Below are 18,550 nucleotides of genomic sequence, written 5' to 3'. Positions count from 1 at the left end.
TACGCTAATAACGCTAGCTACGCTAATAACGTTAGCTAGCCGCCGTTAGCTATTAAAACGTGTATTCATTAAGCTGTACTAGGTCGCTTTCTATCAAACGAAAGCTACGTAGCTAGCCTAATGTGAGATATTTGTCAACGGCCCATTTCCTAATTCACTAAGTTGGCTAGTAATAATTTGGACTAACGTTACATTTCCTCCCTTTTTATTTCACGTTAGAACTGCAGACTGGAGATGTTTCGAGGTGGACCGTTCGGGTGCTCCCGAGGAGCCAACTTCACTCAGATCCTCAGTCTGAATATGTGTGCCCCGCCCGGGCTGCCCGTGTCCTTCACCTCCTCCTCCTCCTCCTCGCCTCCTCCAGAGAGACCCAGCACCAGCAGACTAGCTGGCCCAGCACGGGGGGCATTCAGAAGTGGTAGGTATGGTCAAGCTATGGTGGGTGTGGTAAGGCCTAAAGTTAGCAAAGGACAGATTACAATGGACATTGTAGGAGATCACTTGGTGTACAACACATCCATTGTTTTTAACAACGTACATGTCTGATGTTTTTGGTCTGTCCTTATCTTGTATGTTTCTATATGTGTATTGTTGTCTTGTGTTGTTTTTATGGCTGTTTTATGAGCTACGTGGCATTTTAATTTCCTTCGGGATAAATAAAGTGAATCAAATCAAATCAAAGCTATGGTGGGTGTGGTAAGGCCTAAAGTTAGCAAAGGACAGATTAGAATGGACATGAATAGCCGTAGCTCTTCACCCTCAGCCATGCTTGTGGCTATGGTTATAAAAGGCCTGGCTATGGTTATAAAAGGCCTGGCTATGGTTGTAAAAGGCCTGGCTATGGTTATAAAAGGCCTGGCTATGGTTATAAAAGTTGGCATGATTCCAGACATTGCGTGTTTATCCATGATTAGACTACATTGTGGAATCACTGAAACACAAAGTTATTGTGGGGGCTGGCTTACAGATAAAGGATGCCTTGCTGCTTCATGTCTTGTCTTAGGTGCTGGAAACAAGCCCAGCAGCAGTATGCTACCAGTACTAATTGAAAGGTACAATAACGGTGAGACCAATGCTGTGTCAGCACTCTATCAGCTCTCTCAGGTTCTGCAGTTCCAACTGGAGATGAAGGAAACGGTAACCACAGGCAAGTAGCAATCTGTTCTCTTGCTTTTGATTGAGATGGCGACCCAACGGTAGTAAAGTAGCTTAGACAAACGTAATGGCTGGTTAATCAGTTGTATCTGTTTCTTTTCGTAGAAGTGATGTATGTAGGCTGTATCACACTAAATCTGGGTTCACACACAACAGCAAAGACCGTTTTAAGTAGTTTTAGAATAGAATGTTTGTTTTGAAACTGCGCTCTCAGTTCAAAAACTGTAAGTCTAAAGATTTCACATGATAAATCTTCAAGTTTCTGAACAAAGAGACATTAAACTACTAACGCTAAACACTCCAAAACTGCTTAAACTGAATGCAGAATAAAAGTGTAGGCTTGTGTGTGAACCTGGCTTAATTTGTCATCAGTCTGGCAAACTTTTCCTTTGCTGTTGTTGGTGTTCATCCAGGCAACATTATAGGCTTATACTTCGCCTTTTGTGCTGTGATTGATGGGGTGGAGTACAAGACTGGGATGGGGATCAACAAGAAGGAGGCCAAGGCCAAAGCAGCCCAGCTTGCCCTGGAAGACCTGCTACCTACCTTGGAAATTGAATCTATAATCCCAGAGGCATCAGGTGAATAAATGTCTTTATTTTGTTGCTTTAATGTACTACTAGTTTATAGGGTTGGAGGTTTTCAGTAATAATGGGAGGCTATAAAACAATATGACTAGGTCTGAGATTGGCTCGTTCACAGAATCCAATTCTTTATATTGTACTTTTTCCTATTGGGTTACTTATGCTGTAACATTTTTTGTGATGTTTGTCCAAGAGTCACATTCAGTTAATCTGTGAACCTTGTGCATCCTTGCATTTCACTCTGAGACTACGCTACCTGGTCCTTTGGATTGTGCGTTGCAAGTAGAATTGATGGAGGTACAAGTTTGTAATGAACAGCTTTAACGTAGTAGGCCATCACTTTTGTTTTCAGAGAGCCCGCCTCCTCTGCCAGTCAAAGAAAGTCAGTCCTCAGACACAGAGGTGCATCCTGGGAGAGCCATTTTTGGTGAGAAATGTTCTTATTTCCGGTCAGGTGGCCTGATCACTTGTGAGGCCAGGCATGCATTTAGGGAAGAGTTTTTCCTCACGGTTCCTGTCTTGGTACCACAGAGCGTCGTATGAACCCCATCAACAGACGGCTGTCCCAGGCGGTGAGGGAGCTGCTGAGCCAACTGACAGAGAGCCACCCACAGCTGTACGCATGTCAGGGAACGGTGGCAGCGTTTATTGTTCAGTCACGTAAGTCAGCCAGATTCGCTGGTTTTCATTTTGTATCAGTATGTGGTTTTGGCCCTGCTCTTGAAGGTCTTTTAAGATATTTACTGAGTTAAAGGAGTAGTAAAGGGAAAAATCATGTTTAGCCCTGTTTTAAGGTTACTTATGATCATATTCAATGATTCAGATCAAAAAGTTGACACAACTAGCACTTTTGAGAAAGTCTGATAATTTCTCTACCACCGTTTTGGTCATACAATGGATGTGGGTGGGCACTGTGAAAATCATTCAAAAACATGTTAAACTCTCAATTTCAAAGACAACAAACTCACCGAGGTGTTAGTTGGCGTTCTGACATATAATTTGCCATAAAGTAAGATTCTAGTTCATCTGGAAAGGCTTTTTTAAATATTCAGCATAGAACTATTTAGTCGCAGCACATACGTGTGTAAACTTCCGCAAACTAGGTTGCCTAGCAACATAAACAATAACAATAGCTACCGTAAGTAGTTCCGCTTCCTGAATCCCCTCTTAACGGATTGATCTACACATCTACAACGGTCGCGTCAATACAAGTCAATGGATTTCATAAAATGATCAATAAAACCCTACAGGATTCATACTTTGCGGCGAATTTGATGTCAGAACACCAATTACCCCCTCGGTGAGCTTCTTGTCTTTGAAATCGAGAGTTTAACATGTTTTTGAATGATTTTTCAAGGTGCCCACCCACATCCATTGTATGACCTAAACGGTGGTAGAGCAATTATCAACTTTCTCAAAAGTGCTAGTTTTGTCAACGTTTTGATCTGAACCATTGTATATGATCATAAGTAACCTTAAAACAGGGCTAAACATGATTTTTCCCTTTACTACTCCTTTAAATCGATTACAATATCCCGGCCTCTGTGTCTTCCCCTGCCTCCAAGATTAATATGTATTATACAGCATAATATGGTACACCTGTATATGTGTACACACACACACACACACACACACATGCATACATACATCCATCCCGCACCCGTTGGAGCACACAATCAGTAATTGTCCATTTAGTCCGTTATATGCCCCTCATGCCCAGCCCACCAGAACCCGAGATACAGGTATCGGAACGGGGTGCCATACAGAATGAACAGGGACATATATTTAGCTCCTGAGCCTAAGGTGAAGGCGAAGGCCAGTCAGATGCTCATACTCTCCTCGCATGTAGCCAAGCAGGGCTGAGCACAACTGACACACCTGTCATTCTAGTCTCTTTTGAACCTTGTTGTTGTTGTCTATAATGGGATGATGACATATGCCTATCTCCCTCCATGTTGTTGAATTGCCCATGAAATAACCTGGCCATACAGTCAGAGCCAGGTTTCAGCACGTGCCCCGAATGTGGTGCCACCCACGTTTATTGCTTTACCGACAATTGAATTGACATGCTGACATTCATTCACGGCCTAGATCTTCTTGTTACTGGAATACAGATTAGTTAGTTGTACAAGTGACCCACATATAAAGAATATAGATTAATTCGTTGGACAAGAGACACGCATCATAAACAAAGAGCTAGGCTTATTAGTCTTTCAAAGCAGCTTGGAGGGGAAGACTTTGAACATGCAGAATGAGCATGCCTGTCCCTTCTTGTGTAGCACACATCTCCCTGGCTATGAGAGATGATGATGATTAGACTACTCCTACTTCTCTGTCACCTAATGTGTTAGCCCTCAGCCCAACCTGGCCCCAGTGGATGCAAGGTAATCTGTCTTCACATTGTAGGGGTTTCACAGACTAGTCGACTATCAAACCATTAGTTGCCACTGGTGCATCATTGTAGACTGATCGTTAAATTTTGGACATAACTTGAACAGTCATCGTCTACATAAACGGATCTTTTTGGTATTTAGAGAAAGAAAGACTCCTGCAGTCAAACAGCATCTTGGAGGCCTTTTTGATGAGAATTGATCATTGCGATTGAGTGAAAAAAAAGATACTCCTCCCAAGGTTAATCAACTAATTGACTACTTTTTGTTGTCGATGACTTCTAAAATGCTGCAGTCATGAATGAATAATAAATAGCAATAATGAATTTTATTTATATAGCACACTTTAAATTACAGAGAACTCTCAAGGTGCTTTACAGGCAAAGATAAAAACAATCAAATCAACAAGCAAATGTTGGGCCAAAGTGATTAAAAGATGCAAAACTGGGAATAAGATATTAATTCAAAGATTATTCAGACAACCATAAATAGTTCAAATAACTAAAGAAATAAACTGAAGCAGATAAGACGGTAACATAACAGAAAGGCCAATCAACACCTTAGAGCCTGCAAGGCCCTATGGGAAGGCGATGCGGAACAGGTGAGTCGTAAGGCTAGATTTAAAAGCAGCAAGAGAGTCCAAGTCCCTAATCATTTCTGGGAGCTGGTTCCACATACGTCGCCCCAGCACAGGGAAGGCACCATCTCCCATGGTTGCCAGCTTTGTCCGGGGGACAGTGAGGAGTTTCCAGCTGCCTGACCTGAGTGAGGATGATGATTGTGGAGTGAGAAGTTCCTGGTGGTAGATCGGGCTGGTGGAGTTCATTGCCTTGAACACCTGGAGGAGTAGCTTGAAGGTGATCTGTTGGTTTATTGGGAGCCAGTGGAGGGAGTGGAGGACTGGGGTGATGTGCTCTGATTTCTGAGTTTTGGTAAGGACCCGGGAAGCACTGTTTTGGACATGCTTCAACCTCTGGATGGTTTTGGCTGGTAGGCCAGTGAGCAGAGTTACAGTAAGTAGTCAATGCAGGAGGTGATGAATGAGTGGACTAGCTTTTCAGCATCAAGTTTGCCCAGAGAGGGTTGTAGTCGGGGCTGAAAATTCACTTTTTGGCTCACCTGCCAAGGGGACTGGTAGATGAAAAAATCCACCTGCCAAGTATATTTTTTACCGGCCAAAATAATAAATTGCCTTTTTTGTCACTATAGGCTTACATCTGTTTCAATTCGATGCCTAGAAACATTGCAATTCATAGAAATTCAATTATTCATTTGCATTCACTTCCACGGTGTAGAATTTTCCATAACTACCTAACCCTACACAAATATGAGATAATGATCCAAGCCTTAACCTCATGGTCTTTGTGTTTATGAACAAAATTCGACTATAGTAGCGCGCATCCTCTGAGGTAAATGGGAACGATTTTCTGTGCGCGAGTAGCCTCGCGTCACCGGTCTCTCCTAGTGCGCGAGGCTCTGCAACAGTCATGTGACTGAAAACTTTATTTGGTGCAGCGGGGGAGCTATTTAAGTGCAACACACAACAAACAGAACGCCGGTCTATGGCATGGATGTGGCGACATCGCACGCATAATTTATTACATGACTCTATTGGTAAAAACATTTACCCGCCAGCGTGGCGGATAGCCTCCAAAATTTAGTCGCCAAATGGAAATTTTACCCGCCATTGGCGGGTGGCGGGTGTTAATTTTCAGTCCTGGTACAGTAGTCGTGATATATTCCTCAGGTGGAAAAATTAGGTTTGACAGACAGACTTGATATGTGCATCAAAGGACAGTGATGAGTCCAGTTTGTCTCGAATCCCTGAACACATTGTACTGTATATAATAGATATATATATAATAGAATAGAACCAACAACATATTGGGTTATTAAAAGTGAATGACTCTTTTCATATGCTATGTGACGGCAGTACAGGCCTAGTTTTGTGTGGCTGGTACATTGTCATGTCAATACCTAGCGGCTATATCACACATTCCCATGACATGTAATTGTATTCCTAAGAAAGAGAGGCAGCCTAGTCTTCACTGAGCAGGAAACAGCTCTGCTGATGGTTCACTCTTCCTCTGTCTGTGATCTAGTCTTCACTGAGCAGGAAACAGCTCTGCTGATGGTTCACTCTTCCTCTGTCTGGGATCTAGTCTTCACTGAGCAGGAAACAGCTCTGCTGATGGTTCACTCTTCCTCTGTCTGGGATCTAGTCTTCACTGAGCAGGAAACAGCTCTGCTGATGGTTCACTCTTCCTCTGTCTGGGATCTAGTCTTCACTGAGCAGGAAACAGCTCTGCTGATGGTTCACTCTTCCTCTGTCTGGGATCTAGTCTTCACTGAGCAGGAAACAGCTCTGCTGATGGTTCACTCTTCCTCTGTCTGGGATCTAGTCTTCACTGAGCAGGAAACAGCTCTGCTGATGGTTCACTCTTCCTCTGTCTGGGATCTAGTCTTCACTGAGCAGGAAACAGCTCTGCTGATGGTTCACTCTTCCTCTGTCTGGGATCTAGTCTTCACTGAGCAGGAAACAGCTCTGCTGATGGTTCACTCTTCCTCTGTCTGGGATCTAGTCTTCACTGAGCAGGAAACAGCTCTGCTGATGGTTCACTCTTCCTCTGTCTGTGATCTTCAGCCCCCAAGTCTCAGAGATCAAGGCTAGACGAGATGAGCACCCTTGTTTGCTTCTCACAGGACTTTCCCACAGTCCACTGCTTACGCAGCCATGTTGGATGAAGTCAACAGGAAATATCACCCAATAACATTCCATGCAACCAGCTGCTTAAAGATTGATGAGATCCGTGAAGATTGATTAGATCCATGCATTTCCCAGGGAATGGGCCGGCTTCCTGTGTGGACTTCCTGTTTGGCTGTGAGTTGCTCTGCCAAATGTTTGTTTTAATCCAGTTTTACACCATATCTTTGCGATCACAGCGGAAATTGGTGGTTTCCATCTATTTATTTTAACGTAGACATTATTTTACGCTCTGATTTCTCGAGTAGGCTAGTTTTGAGTCTCGGTCGGGAATGAATGGACAATGCTAGCTAGTGCTACTGTAGCGCTATGGCTGTGAAGATGCTGCTAACAAAACCGTCTACAGTGACGCTGGCGGCCTAGTCTGGGACAGATCAGGAACAGGACGCTATCACTGCTGTCCTGTGCCATCTCTGCTTTACACGTGCTTACCTACCGCGTTCCACTGCAGCATGCCCACTCGTTGGGCTTTTGCCGGTAAGCGTCATTCCCAGCTGGACCCCTATACAATGTGCAGATATCTCCGCCATTGACTCCCCTCCTACCCTTATACTGGCCTACAACATTACATTACATTACAGTCATTTAGCAGAAGCTTTTATCCAAAGCAACTAACAATAATTACATTTAACGTAGGAAGAGCCAATGTACTACTACTTGCCAGAACTCACAAGTACATCTTCTCTCTAAAACAAGTGACTAAGAGCATAATCTAGTGCTGAAGGCCAAGTGCAAGAATAGCAATCTAAAGTACAGTGCAATATAATATAATACAATAAAATACAATAAGTGCTTAGGCAGGAGGATTGTTGTAGTACTTCTTGAAGAGATGAGTTTTGAGCCTGCGACGAAAGATGGGCAGCGCCTATGCTGTCCTGACATCAGTGGGCAGTTCGTTCCACCACTGCGGGGCCAGGACAGAGAAGAGCCGTGACCGTGTCGAACATCTGTTTAACAATGCAGTGGGTTCTTTTTATAAGAGCCTCTGCATTGTAGCCTAAGTTTTTATTATTTTGTATTATTCTTATTTTATTTTTATTATTATATTATTCTTATATTTTATTATTTTGATTAGACCCCAGAGCTGACCTGAGCCTGTTGCTGGCCAGTCTATAATCTTCCAGCATGCCGGATGGCTTCATTAACCAAAGCTGTTCCTGAATCTCGACCTAACCAACGGCGACGGTGAGCTGAACCAGCTGTCTCACATGGGTGAGCTCTTTCCTTCAGCGCCGGTCGCCTGCTCCACCCAGGCCGCCTCCTCACGGAAATCACCTTCTTGGTTCCAGCCCTGGGAGAACATGAAAGGAACACGAATAGGAAGGAGAACCAACTACTTCCTCCCGCCACAGGCTAGGGTTCCATTAACCAACAGGTTGAAACCTCTGGCAACAACTGACGTGGGGGACAGGCATTCTGGAGATCGCGTGTTCGGTGAGGGAGCTGACATCAGCATGTGGCCTGGCAGCAGCGCGTCAGGGACAGGAGATGACATCGCCACGCAGCCTGGAGACAGCGCGTCAGGGACAGGAGATGACATCGCCACGCAGCCTGGAGACAGCGTGCCGGGGACAGGAGATGACATCGCCACGCAGCCTGGAGACAGCGCGTCAGGGACAGGAGATGACATAGCCACGCAGCCTGGAGACAGCGTGCTGGGGACAGGAGATGACATCGCCACGCAGCCTGGAGACAGCGTGCCGGGACAGGAGATGACATCGCCACGCAGCCTGGAGACAGCGTGCTGGGGACAGAAGATGACATCGCCACGCAGCCTGGAGACAGCGTGCCGGGACAGGAGATGACATCGCCACGCAGCCTGGAGACAGCGTGCCGGGGACAGGAGATGACATAGCCACGCAGCCTGCCCTCCCCCCCCCCCCCCCCCCCTACAGTCTCCTCCCCAACCCCCTGCCTCTTGCCCCTGCCCCTCTTTTTTGCCGGTTCCTCCTTGTCAATTATTATTGGCAGCTCTACAGTCAGAGACATTCTCCCTCTTCTGGAGGCTCCTCCAGAATTCCCCGTTTCCCAGGTGCTCGAGTCCGTGATCTTCATCACAAACTGGCAAGCATCCTGGCCGGCTACACCAAGGCCGAATCCATCATCCTACACGGAGGAACAAATGACATCAGACCCTGGCACGTCGGAAGTTTTAAAAGATGATTTTAAAGCACTGATAAATACCCTGCTAGACACGGGACTGGATCAACAATCATCTCTTTGGTTTTAGATGCATTTAATTGCAGGAAAGACTCATTACACCATGACACAAATTCATCAACCACTGGCCCATGATCCTGTTCATCCCATACAAGAAGGCTAACACAGTCGTCAGCTAATTTTATGATGCGTCTGTTGTAATAGTTGCTGCGGCAATCATTAGTGTACATCATGTTACAGGAGGGGGGAAAGACAGCAGCCCTGAGGGGAACCCAGCAGTATGAACAATTACTAAAGTGGCGAGCCTACATTTCTGTTGCATAGATGGTGCAGTGCAATCAAATATGCCTTTACAGTGTGGATTATCATCATGACCCTAAGACATGATGGTATAGACTGAAGTTATCCTATACCATCATGGCATAAATCATCATTTTATATATATTAATAAATTATGATCTTGAGTAAATATATATATATATATATATACATATAGCTTTACAGCCTTATTCCAAAATGGATTAAACAATTTTTTCCCCTGAAAAATCTACGCACAATACCCCATAATGACAAAAATGTATAAAAAATAAAATATCACATGTACATAAGTATTCACTCCCTTTGCTATGACACACAATTGAGCTCAGGTGCTATCCTGTTTACACTCATCAGTGCATGTCAGAACACAAACCAAGCCATGAAGTTAAAGGAATAGTTTGTAGACCTCTGAGACAGGATTGTATTGAGGCACAGATTTGGGGAAGGGTACAAAAACATTTTTGCAGCATTTAAGGTCCCGAAGAGCACAGAGTTTCTGAATCATTCGTAAATGGAAGAAGTTTAAAACCACCGGGACTCTTCCTAGAGCTGGCTGCCCGGCGAAACTGAGTAATCCGGGGAGAAGGGCCTTGGTCAGGGGGTGACCCTAAACCCGATAGCCACCTTTCATCTCTGTGGAGATGAAAGAACCTTCCAGAAGGACAACCATCTCTGCAGCATTCCACCAATCAGGCCTTTATGGTAGAGTGGCCAGACGGAAGCCTTTCCTCAGTAAAGGGCACATGACAGATTGCTTGGAGTTTGCCAAAAGGAACCTAAAGGACTCTAAGACCATGAGAAACAAGATTATCTGGCGGATGTAGCTCAGTTGGTAGAGTGGGTTCTATGATCGAAGGGTCAGTGGTTTGAATCCCAGCTCCGACTGTCCACATGTCGAAGTGTCCTTGAGCAAGACACCTAACCCCAAATTGCTCCCAATGAGCAGGTTAACACCTTGCATGGCAGCTACCACCATTGGTGTGTGAATGTGTGTGAATGGGTGAATGAGAGGCCATTGTAAAGCGCTTTGAGTGCTGCTAAGGTGGAAAAGCACTATATAAGTGCAGTCCATTTACCATCTGGTGTTCTGAAACCAAGATTGAACTCTTTGGCCTGAATACCAAGCATCACGTCTGGAGGAAACCAGGCACCGCTCATCACCTGGCTAATACCATCCCTACGGTGAAGCATGGTGTGGCAGCATCATGTTGTGGGGGTGTATTTCAGGAGCTAGGAGACTATTCAGTATAGAGGGAAAGATGAACAGAGCAAAGCACAGAGAGATCCTTGAGGAAAACCTGCTCCAGAGCGCTCAGGATCTCAGCCTGGGGCAAGGGTTCACCTTCTAACAGAACAACGACCCTAAGCACACAGCCAAGATGACCAAGGTGTGGCTTCGGGAGAGGTCTGTAAATGTCCTTAAGTGGCCCAGCCAGAGTCCAGACTTGAACTCGATTGAACATCTCTGGAAAAACCTGAAAATAGCTCCTCATCTAACCGGACAGAGCTTGACAGGATCTGCAGAGAAGAATGGGGAAAATACCCCAAATACAGGTGTGCCAAGCTTGTAGCGTCATACAACCCAAGAACATTTGAGCCTGTAATCGCTGCCAAAGGTGCCTCAACAAAGTACTGAGTAGAGGGTCTGAATTAGAGCCCTGCAAACCCGATGGGACCCGACACCTTAGACAGATCAGGGCCGGGTTTGGGCCGAATATTTAATGTATGGCTAGGTTTCGGGTAGGGTCCGGGCTAGCCCTTCTCAGTCCTGTTGTCGCATTACGCTCGCTCATGCCAGACAACAGTCCTTACCCGCTCCATTCACTTCGCCGTCAAAATGAATCGGTGTCGGCCTATTTAGGAGAGGCGCTCATATTTACAAGTGTCAGATAAACATGAAACTTCACTTACCTAAGCAAAAGTGTCAACAAATGCTGGGTTTTGAAGCCTTGGCGCTACCATTAAATAACTTATTTAGACGCGTTCTGTCAGAGTGAAATTATTTTTCCACGGTAGTCTTCTTCTGTGGTGGTGGCGGTGCTTTGAAGCTTCAAAGAGACCGCCACCACCACAGAAGAAGACTACCTCGGAAAAATAATTTCACTCTTGACAGAACAACAACAACAAAATGTGGAAAAAGGGAAGGGGTGTGAGAACTTTCCAGATGCACTGTCAGTGTTTCCTGTGGAACTGAACTCTTGGTGTGGTGGTGTGTGAAAAAAAGAGTCCAATTTCGAAACCAAAGCGGGGGATTGGAGACCACCCTTCTTCCTCCCTTGTTCCTCTCTCCTGTCCCCTTCCTATAAGTAGGACTATAAAGATGGCCTAACGTATCTCGTAAGGCTGCTAAAGTCCTAGAGCTTAAAATGTAATTAATTACATGTAACTGGACGGGATAAAACAGTAACCACGCAGGCACTTAATAAATCATATGGTTTATAGACATATTTTAATCAGATGTATTGTAGGTTACCATTATAACAGCAGCTGTTATAATGGTAACAGCTGCTGTTTTCTGTTATTTTGAATGGCACTTTTTAGGTGGCTGGAGGAACATTAACGCAAGCTAGTGTTAGTTCAGCCAGCCAAAAAGACCGTCGCACAATCCATCAGGCAGCGCTGCACCTGACTCGCACAAAAGTTGCAGAACCTACTCGCGCTTGTGGTGTATGTCTCCTTGACAACGCTCACTTGAAGGGAGCAGCGCGTAGCTCAAATGAAGCAGCTCCGCTTCGGCTCATTTTCTTCGGCTGTATTTTCAGATAACGTTACGTAACGTTAGCAACACAAGGCCAATATATCATATTCATTTTTTACTTGTCCGATCAGACAACTGCATGAGGCATTCCTCTTGGCCGAACAGAGTTTACTGGTCCCTGGGAAGCGGGTAAAACTGTTAGCCTACTACAGGTAGCTTGCCTTGTTCCTTAATCCCCCGGTGTGAATCATGGCTAGCCGGCAATAACCTAGCCTACCTGACTGGTCTCATCATTCTCCTCTCTCTTCCTCTTCAATAACCTAGCCTCCCTGACTGGTCTCATCATTCTCCTCTCTCTTCCTCTTCAATAACCTAGCCTACCTGACTGGTCTCATCATTCTCCTCTCTCTTCCTCTTCAATAACCTAGCCTACCTGACTGGTCTCATCATTCTCCTCTCTTCCTCTTCAATAACCTAGCCTCCCTGACTGGTCTCATCATTCTCCTCTCTCTTCCTCTTCAATAACCTAGCCTCCCTGACTGGTCTCATCATTCTCCTCTCTCTTCCTCTTCAATAACCTAGCCTCCCTGACTGGTCTCATCATTCTCCTCTCTCTTCCTCTTCAATAACCTAGCCTACCTGACTGGTCTCATCATTCTCCTCTCTCTTCCTCTTCAATAACCTAGCCTACCTGACTGGTCTCATCATTCTCCTCTCTCTTCCTCTTCAATAACCTAGCCTCCCTGACTGGTCTCATCATTCTCCTCTCTCTTCCTCTTCAATAACCTAGCCTACCTGACTGGTCTCATCATTCTCCTCTCTCTTCCTCTTCAATAACCTAGCCTACCTGACTGGTCTCATCATTCTCCTCTCTTCCTCTTCAATAACCTAGCCTCCCTGACTGGTCTCATCATTCTCCTCTCTCTTCCTCTTCAATAACCTAGCCTCCCTGACTGGTCTCATCATTCTCCTCTCTCTTCCTCTTCAATAACCTAGCCTCCCTGACTGGTCTCATCATTCTCCTCTCTCTTCCTCTTCAATAACCTAGCCTACCTGACTGGTCTCATCATTCTCCTCTCTCTTCCTCTTCAATAACCTAGCCTACCTGACTGGTCTCATCATTCTCCTCTCTCTTCCTCTTCAATAACCTAGCCTCCCTGACTGGTCTCATCATTCTCCTCTCTCTTCCTCTTCAATAACCTAGCCTACCTGACTGGTCTCATCATTCTCCTCTCTCTTCCTCTTCAATAACCTAGCCTCCCTGACTGGTCTCATCATTCTCCTCTCTCTTCCTCTTCAAAAGTCGTTGTATGCCCATCTGGAAAATTGTATTGATATATTAGGTTATAGATCCGCTAGTTGTCATCAGGGAATTATAAAACCAAATGCTTTACCAACGTGCTTGAGATGGGCAGGAGCTGTCGGCACGTCTAACTGTAGCTATAACGGCACTTAGATTACTAACATAAATGTATTTTAGACAGTAGGCTATGCATTTTGAGGAGTAGGCCTAGGTGCCAGCACCAGTGTTTGGCCCAATTCAAACACTGGTTAACACTATGGTAATATTTGAGCGTCAATAGCCTACCTATCTTTTGTTGTAACCTCATGCCGCTCACTGAAGAAAAAATCCCTTCACGCGCCGAGTCTTCCGATCACCTCAGCAAGGAGCAGCATGGAGCGGCACAGAGCGCGCGGCCTATAGGCTCTTTATTGAAAATAAATAGTCCTAATGTGGGCGCGACAGTGGTTTTGAAAGCGCATTTAAGCTGAAATATTTAGAAAGTTTTATTTATATATAGCCTAATTTGTATCATTGTTTTTTGTATCAAATGTTTGTTGTGGCTGCAAGGATCTTGCCGTGGCGGTGCGCAAAACCTTACCAGCGGAAACGCTGACTGTACATAAGTGGTAAGTCTAATCTTTGTATGATCCACCACCAGCCAGTGGATGCGAAGTCGTGGCCATTGGGACAGGAAACTTCAACACCAAGGAAACTGCAACGCCAGATGGACGTGTCCTTCACGACTCCCATGCAGTTGTAACAGCCAGGAGATCACTAATGCGGTAAGCACCACTCCATCACAAACCTCAGGAATAAATGTGTAGGTGTTTTTCTTAGTCAAAACACTCCGCCATAGATAATTTTGGTTATTGTTTCACCTGTGATAAATTGTACCATGTATCTCATTTTCGTCTTTGTTGCGTATCGCCAGGTATCTGTACAGACAGCTGCTGCTGTTCTACAGTAAGAACCGCAGCCTGGAAGAGAAGTCCATCTTCCAGCTGAGCGATGGAACCGAGCTGCTCAGTCTGAAGAGCACCATCACGCTCCACCTCTACATGAACCAGCGGCCCAAAGGAGCCGCCCAGATCCCCTCCAGTCTGTGAGTGACAGGCTAACGTAGTCACACAAATATGACCTTCCAACTCTCCTCCGTGGAAACTGCCCCATTGAGACCATAGGGCTTTTCATTACTACTACGTAGAATACAGGTCATTCATCTGTTGAGCAGAAAATCACTCATTGTGATAAAAAGCTATTTTGACGGACAACCTCGACCTTAGGGTACAGAAAAATAGAGGGCTGGTCCGAGGGGCAAGCCCATGAAATTAGTTTTATTATTTCCCAAATATTAGCCTGCTTGCCCATCGTCGTGTTGCTTTCTTAAAAACACATTGAGTTCATTTTCGTGTATCAGTGCCCAGGTTAATAAAAAACAACAACTCTGATTTGTAAAATACTAAGTCATGGAATCAATACAAGACAATGGACGCTATAAACCCTGCTCTCATTCACTCCCTCGCACACCAGGCAGCGAGTGACAGCCTCGCAAGAGCAGCGCTATCAGACTTCACTTGTCACATAACGTGAGTCTAGAGCAGTCACATAACGTGAGTCTAGAGCAGTCACATAACGTGAGTAGAGCAGTCACATAACGTGAGTCTAGAGCAGTCACATAACGTGAGTCTAGAGCAGTCACATAACGTGAGTCTAGAGCAGTCACATAACGTGAGTCTAGAGCAGTCACATAACGTGAGTCTAGAGCAGTCACATAACGTGAGTCTAGAGCAGTCACATAACGTGAGTCTAGAGCAGTCACATAACGTGAGTCTAGAGCAGTCACATAACGTGAGTCTAGAGCAGTCACATAACGTGAGTCTAGAGCAGTCACATAACGTGAGTCTAGAGCAGTCACATAACGTGAGTCTAGAGCAGCCCTCAGCCTTCTTTCACTTTTTGTGCGTGGCTGTAAGCCAGAGCACCTAGAATAGCAAATGTCCGGTAGTCGTCCCTCCCTGGCTTCCTGGGTCCCTCCCTGTGTTCCCCTGCCCCTTTGTAGACCTGCAGTTCTATGTTGCTACCACAAGAGGCAGTGGTCCCAGAACCTGCAGTTCTATTTTGCTACCACAAGAGCATTTACCGTTTTCGGCCACAGGAGGTCAGCAACAGGCTTAGATAGACAGTGGCCGTGTCCGAAATGCCAAAATGCTATATAGCAGGCGAGAAGTAGCATTCTATATAGTACCTACTACTCCACGAAAACGATATAGCAGGCGAGAACAATGTAGCATGCTACTCGAGTCAGGTGACGGGAATGCGTGGGTTACGTTGTTGCGTCAGTTACCCAGATCTCGAACCTGTGGTTAGTTTTCTGTGGTATTTTTATTTCTCCACAACGCCCGGTATATACGCCCGGCATCAAACATCAGGGTATTATTATTATTACCCATTCATGTGGATTTCTAATGAGCGTTCACCGCTCTCTCCGCTGTATTGCATGTCCCTGCATTAGCATTGTTAAGTGCCTGCCATCAAATCACAATTCTGTCAAATATATCGTTTCGAAAAATTCTTTCTGTAGCCTGGCTGTACGATCGCGAAGTTGTGAACAGAATAAATACCACATACGAGCAAATATAACCTGCTCCGCTATAATGAAACTGTTAAAACTAAGATGCCTGGATAAAGAAATTATTTTTCGAAACGAGCAATGGTGTCATATTTCACTATTTCACTCCTTCCAACAATAAGGAGAGGGAGAAATGGCTCTAGTTTACAGATTGCCTCATTAATGTTATCAGGTTCCTTATTAGCATTGGGTTTAAATCTTAAATATTGCCAAATAGACGCTTTTGCTTTTGGAAATCCTCTGCCACCGTCTAGTGTAACTAACTCGAGCAGTGCTTGCAACTCAAGACTTTGACTTACACTTGTGAACATTCTTTGCAAACTATTTTAAACTTTTCTCATAACGTTTGTTTTCGCACCAAATGTTTGCAAACATAAGCAAACAGTCTTAAAAGGTAGGCTAGTTTGGTGAACTAGACGCTGGACTGAGAAAAACATGAATTGTAACCTATGATTGAATGAATGAATACCAAAACCCTTTCACTTCATCTGGATCGGTACGTCGATAGGCGACATTAAACCGATACCCGATTCGTGAACCACGCCTGTATCGGAGCCCGATACTGGATCGGATCGGTCCCATCTCTAGCTCTGTTAAAGGATCCAGGGTTTCAGCAGTACCTTCTCTCCCTCAGGCGTCTGAACCCGCACTCCATGTCGGCGTGTGAGGTGAACAGCCAGATCAGCCTGCACGTGACAGTGGAGGGCAAGGTCTTCTCCGTCTTCTCCTACAAGTTTGACCAGGTACCCTCCAAGGTGATCAGCATGTCGGCCACCGACAAGATCACCCAGTGGCAGGTTTTGGGCTTCCAGGGAGCCCTGCTCAGCCACTTCACCAAACCCATCTACGTCAGCAGCATCCTTATCGGCAAGCCATCCCCCTGGTCCATCACTCAAACCAACACATCACTACACCCAGGCCGTTCACTCTCCCATTCATTCACTTGTGCACCGCCAAGGCCCAGTGAACGTCATACACTACAAAATGCCGCTTTTTGTTCATTAACATTGTCAGAAGTGCTCAAGCCCAATTTTTCATATTGCTGATCGACTGATTTCACAGGAGACACGAGCTACAGTGACGTGCGGGGGATGGAGATTGCGGTCAACATGCGTGTGGACGGCATCACCCTGCGTCTACCGATGTACTACTGCATGCACCTACCCCATATCAGCCCGGTGCCCACCGTGGCATTAGAGAGCCCTGGCAGCGCTCAGCAGAGTCTTAGCATCAACTGGAGCCAGGGAGACGTCTCTTTGGAGGTGGTGGACAGCCTGGAGGGCAGGACTGTCGAGGAGTAAGGCTGCCCTCTTGTTTTCATAACCATTAAGATTCATAACATGTTATTTGTATGGGGCCTTTTAGTACACCCAAGGTTGCCATGAAAGGGGAACATGAAAAGGGTCAAGAATAAGAATGAGAGAACGTGTGAATGCACATCACAGGGGAGAGTAGATAACAAATTGTATTTATATAGTGCCTGTTAGGATGCTCAACGGTCTAAACGGAGAAGGTACATCAGGACAAGTGAATACAAGTTCAGACAGGGTAGGGCAACTGAGAGTGTTAGCTGACTGTTAACTGTGACACCATGGGTTGTGCATTGCCCCAGCTCACCCTTTAAGAGCGGGTCTGCCCTGGCCAGCCGTCTGTGTAAAGCAGCCATGCTGAGTCGCTTCAGCCTGGTGGCTAAGGAGGCCCGGAGACCGGTCCTGCTGGCTGCAGTCTCGTACAGAGACGCCAAGGTACCGCACCTCTTCACCTCAGTGAAGTAGAAGGATCCATTTCATTCAGTTCAGATGAATCAAAAGGACATTCCAAAAGATGTCAGTTAACAGATCTCAAGAAATTTGAATGAATTGCTCCTGTAGGTGAGGGCGAAGCCCTACCAAGAGGCGAAGAGTGTGTTGAAGACTCACCTGGCACAGAATGGCTATGGCTCCTGGGTGGTCAAACCTCTGGTCAGTGACCACTTCAGTATGTGAAAGGACACAGCCATGACAATTTTCTGCACGTAAAATATATTTTTCTGATGCCTTTAACAATACTTGAGTGTAGCCCCACATAAGCAGGCACAGCATAGCATAATGTATATGAACACACTCTTTCTAATTTGGTTTGATGCCCATGAGTGGAGCCTACAAAGTTGGAAACATGTTAGGAAAGAAGATTCATGTTTGAGTTATAAAGGAAAATAGTTACTTGTAAATAGTGTAATACCTGTTCTACTCAAAAGGAAAACAATATAGGTTTGAATAGTTTCAGATTCTATTTTTGTAAATTGAGATGTTTTACATTATTTTGTGCTTCAAATAGAGATGTAAAGAAAGTATTTTGACAAGTAATTTCTTTAAGTCTTAGAGTCTGAAACACTAGTTTGGCACAAAAAGGTAAGCCTTTTTTCATTCGGTCTGATGTTACTTTGAAAATGTAACATCTTTGAAAATGAAAACTTTTTGTCCTTTATTTCTTCTACACTAAAAACGTGTATACGCTGTAAGTGCATGTAGCCTGATAAAGCAATGGTGGTTCACCTGAGAAAATCTGTCATAAAATTGCATTTGTGC

General features: G+C 45.1%; 1 protein-coding gene across 1 annotated transcript; it reads left to right on the top strand.

The window, feature by feature from the left end:
- Positions 1-234: 234 nt before the first annotated feature.
- Positions 235-18,200, top strand: adad1 (adenosine deaminase domain containing 1 (testis-specific); the record flags this gene model as incomplete). The annotated part of the gene is made up of 11 exons (XM_084456569.1): positions 235-418; positions 1,004-1,147; positions 1,569-1,736; positions 2,092-2,166; positions 2,271-2,399; positions 14,013-14,136; positions 14,286-14,456; positions 16,618-16,850; positions 17,046-17,280; positions 17,596-17,728; positions 17,855-18,200. The coding sequence occupies 11 exons, from the start codon at positions 235-237 to the stop codon at positions 17,966-17,968; spliced, it is 1,710 nt and encodes a 569-aa protein (XP_084312695.1). The 3' UTR covers positions 17,969-18,200.
- Positions 18,201-18,550: the final 350 nt, after the last annotated feature.

The sequence above is a fragment of the Borostomias antarcticus genome (assembly GCF_949987555.1).
Source record: "Borostomias antarcticus genome assembly, chromosome: 22".
Classification (NCBI taxonomy): Eukaryota; Metazoa; Chordata; class Actinopteri; order Stomiiformes; family Stomiidae; genus Borostomias; species Borostomias antarcticus.
Note: the sequence above shows the minus strand (reverse complement) of the source record. Positions and strands in the feature narration are given on the sequence as shown.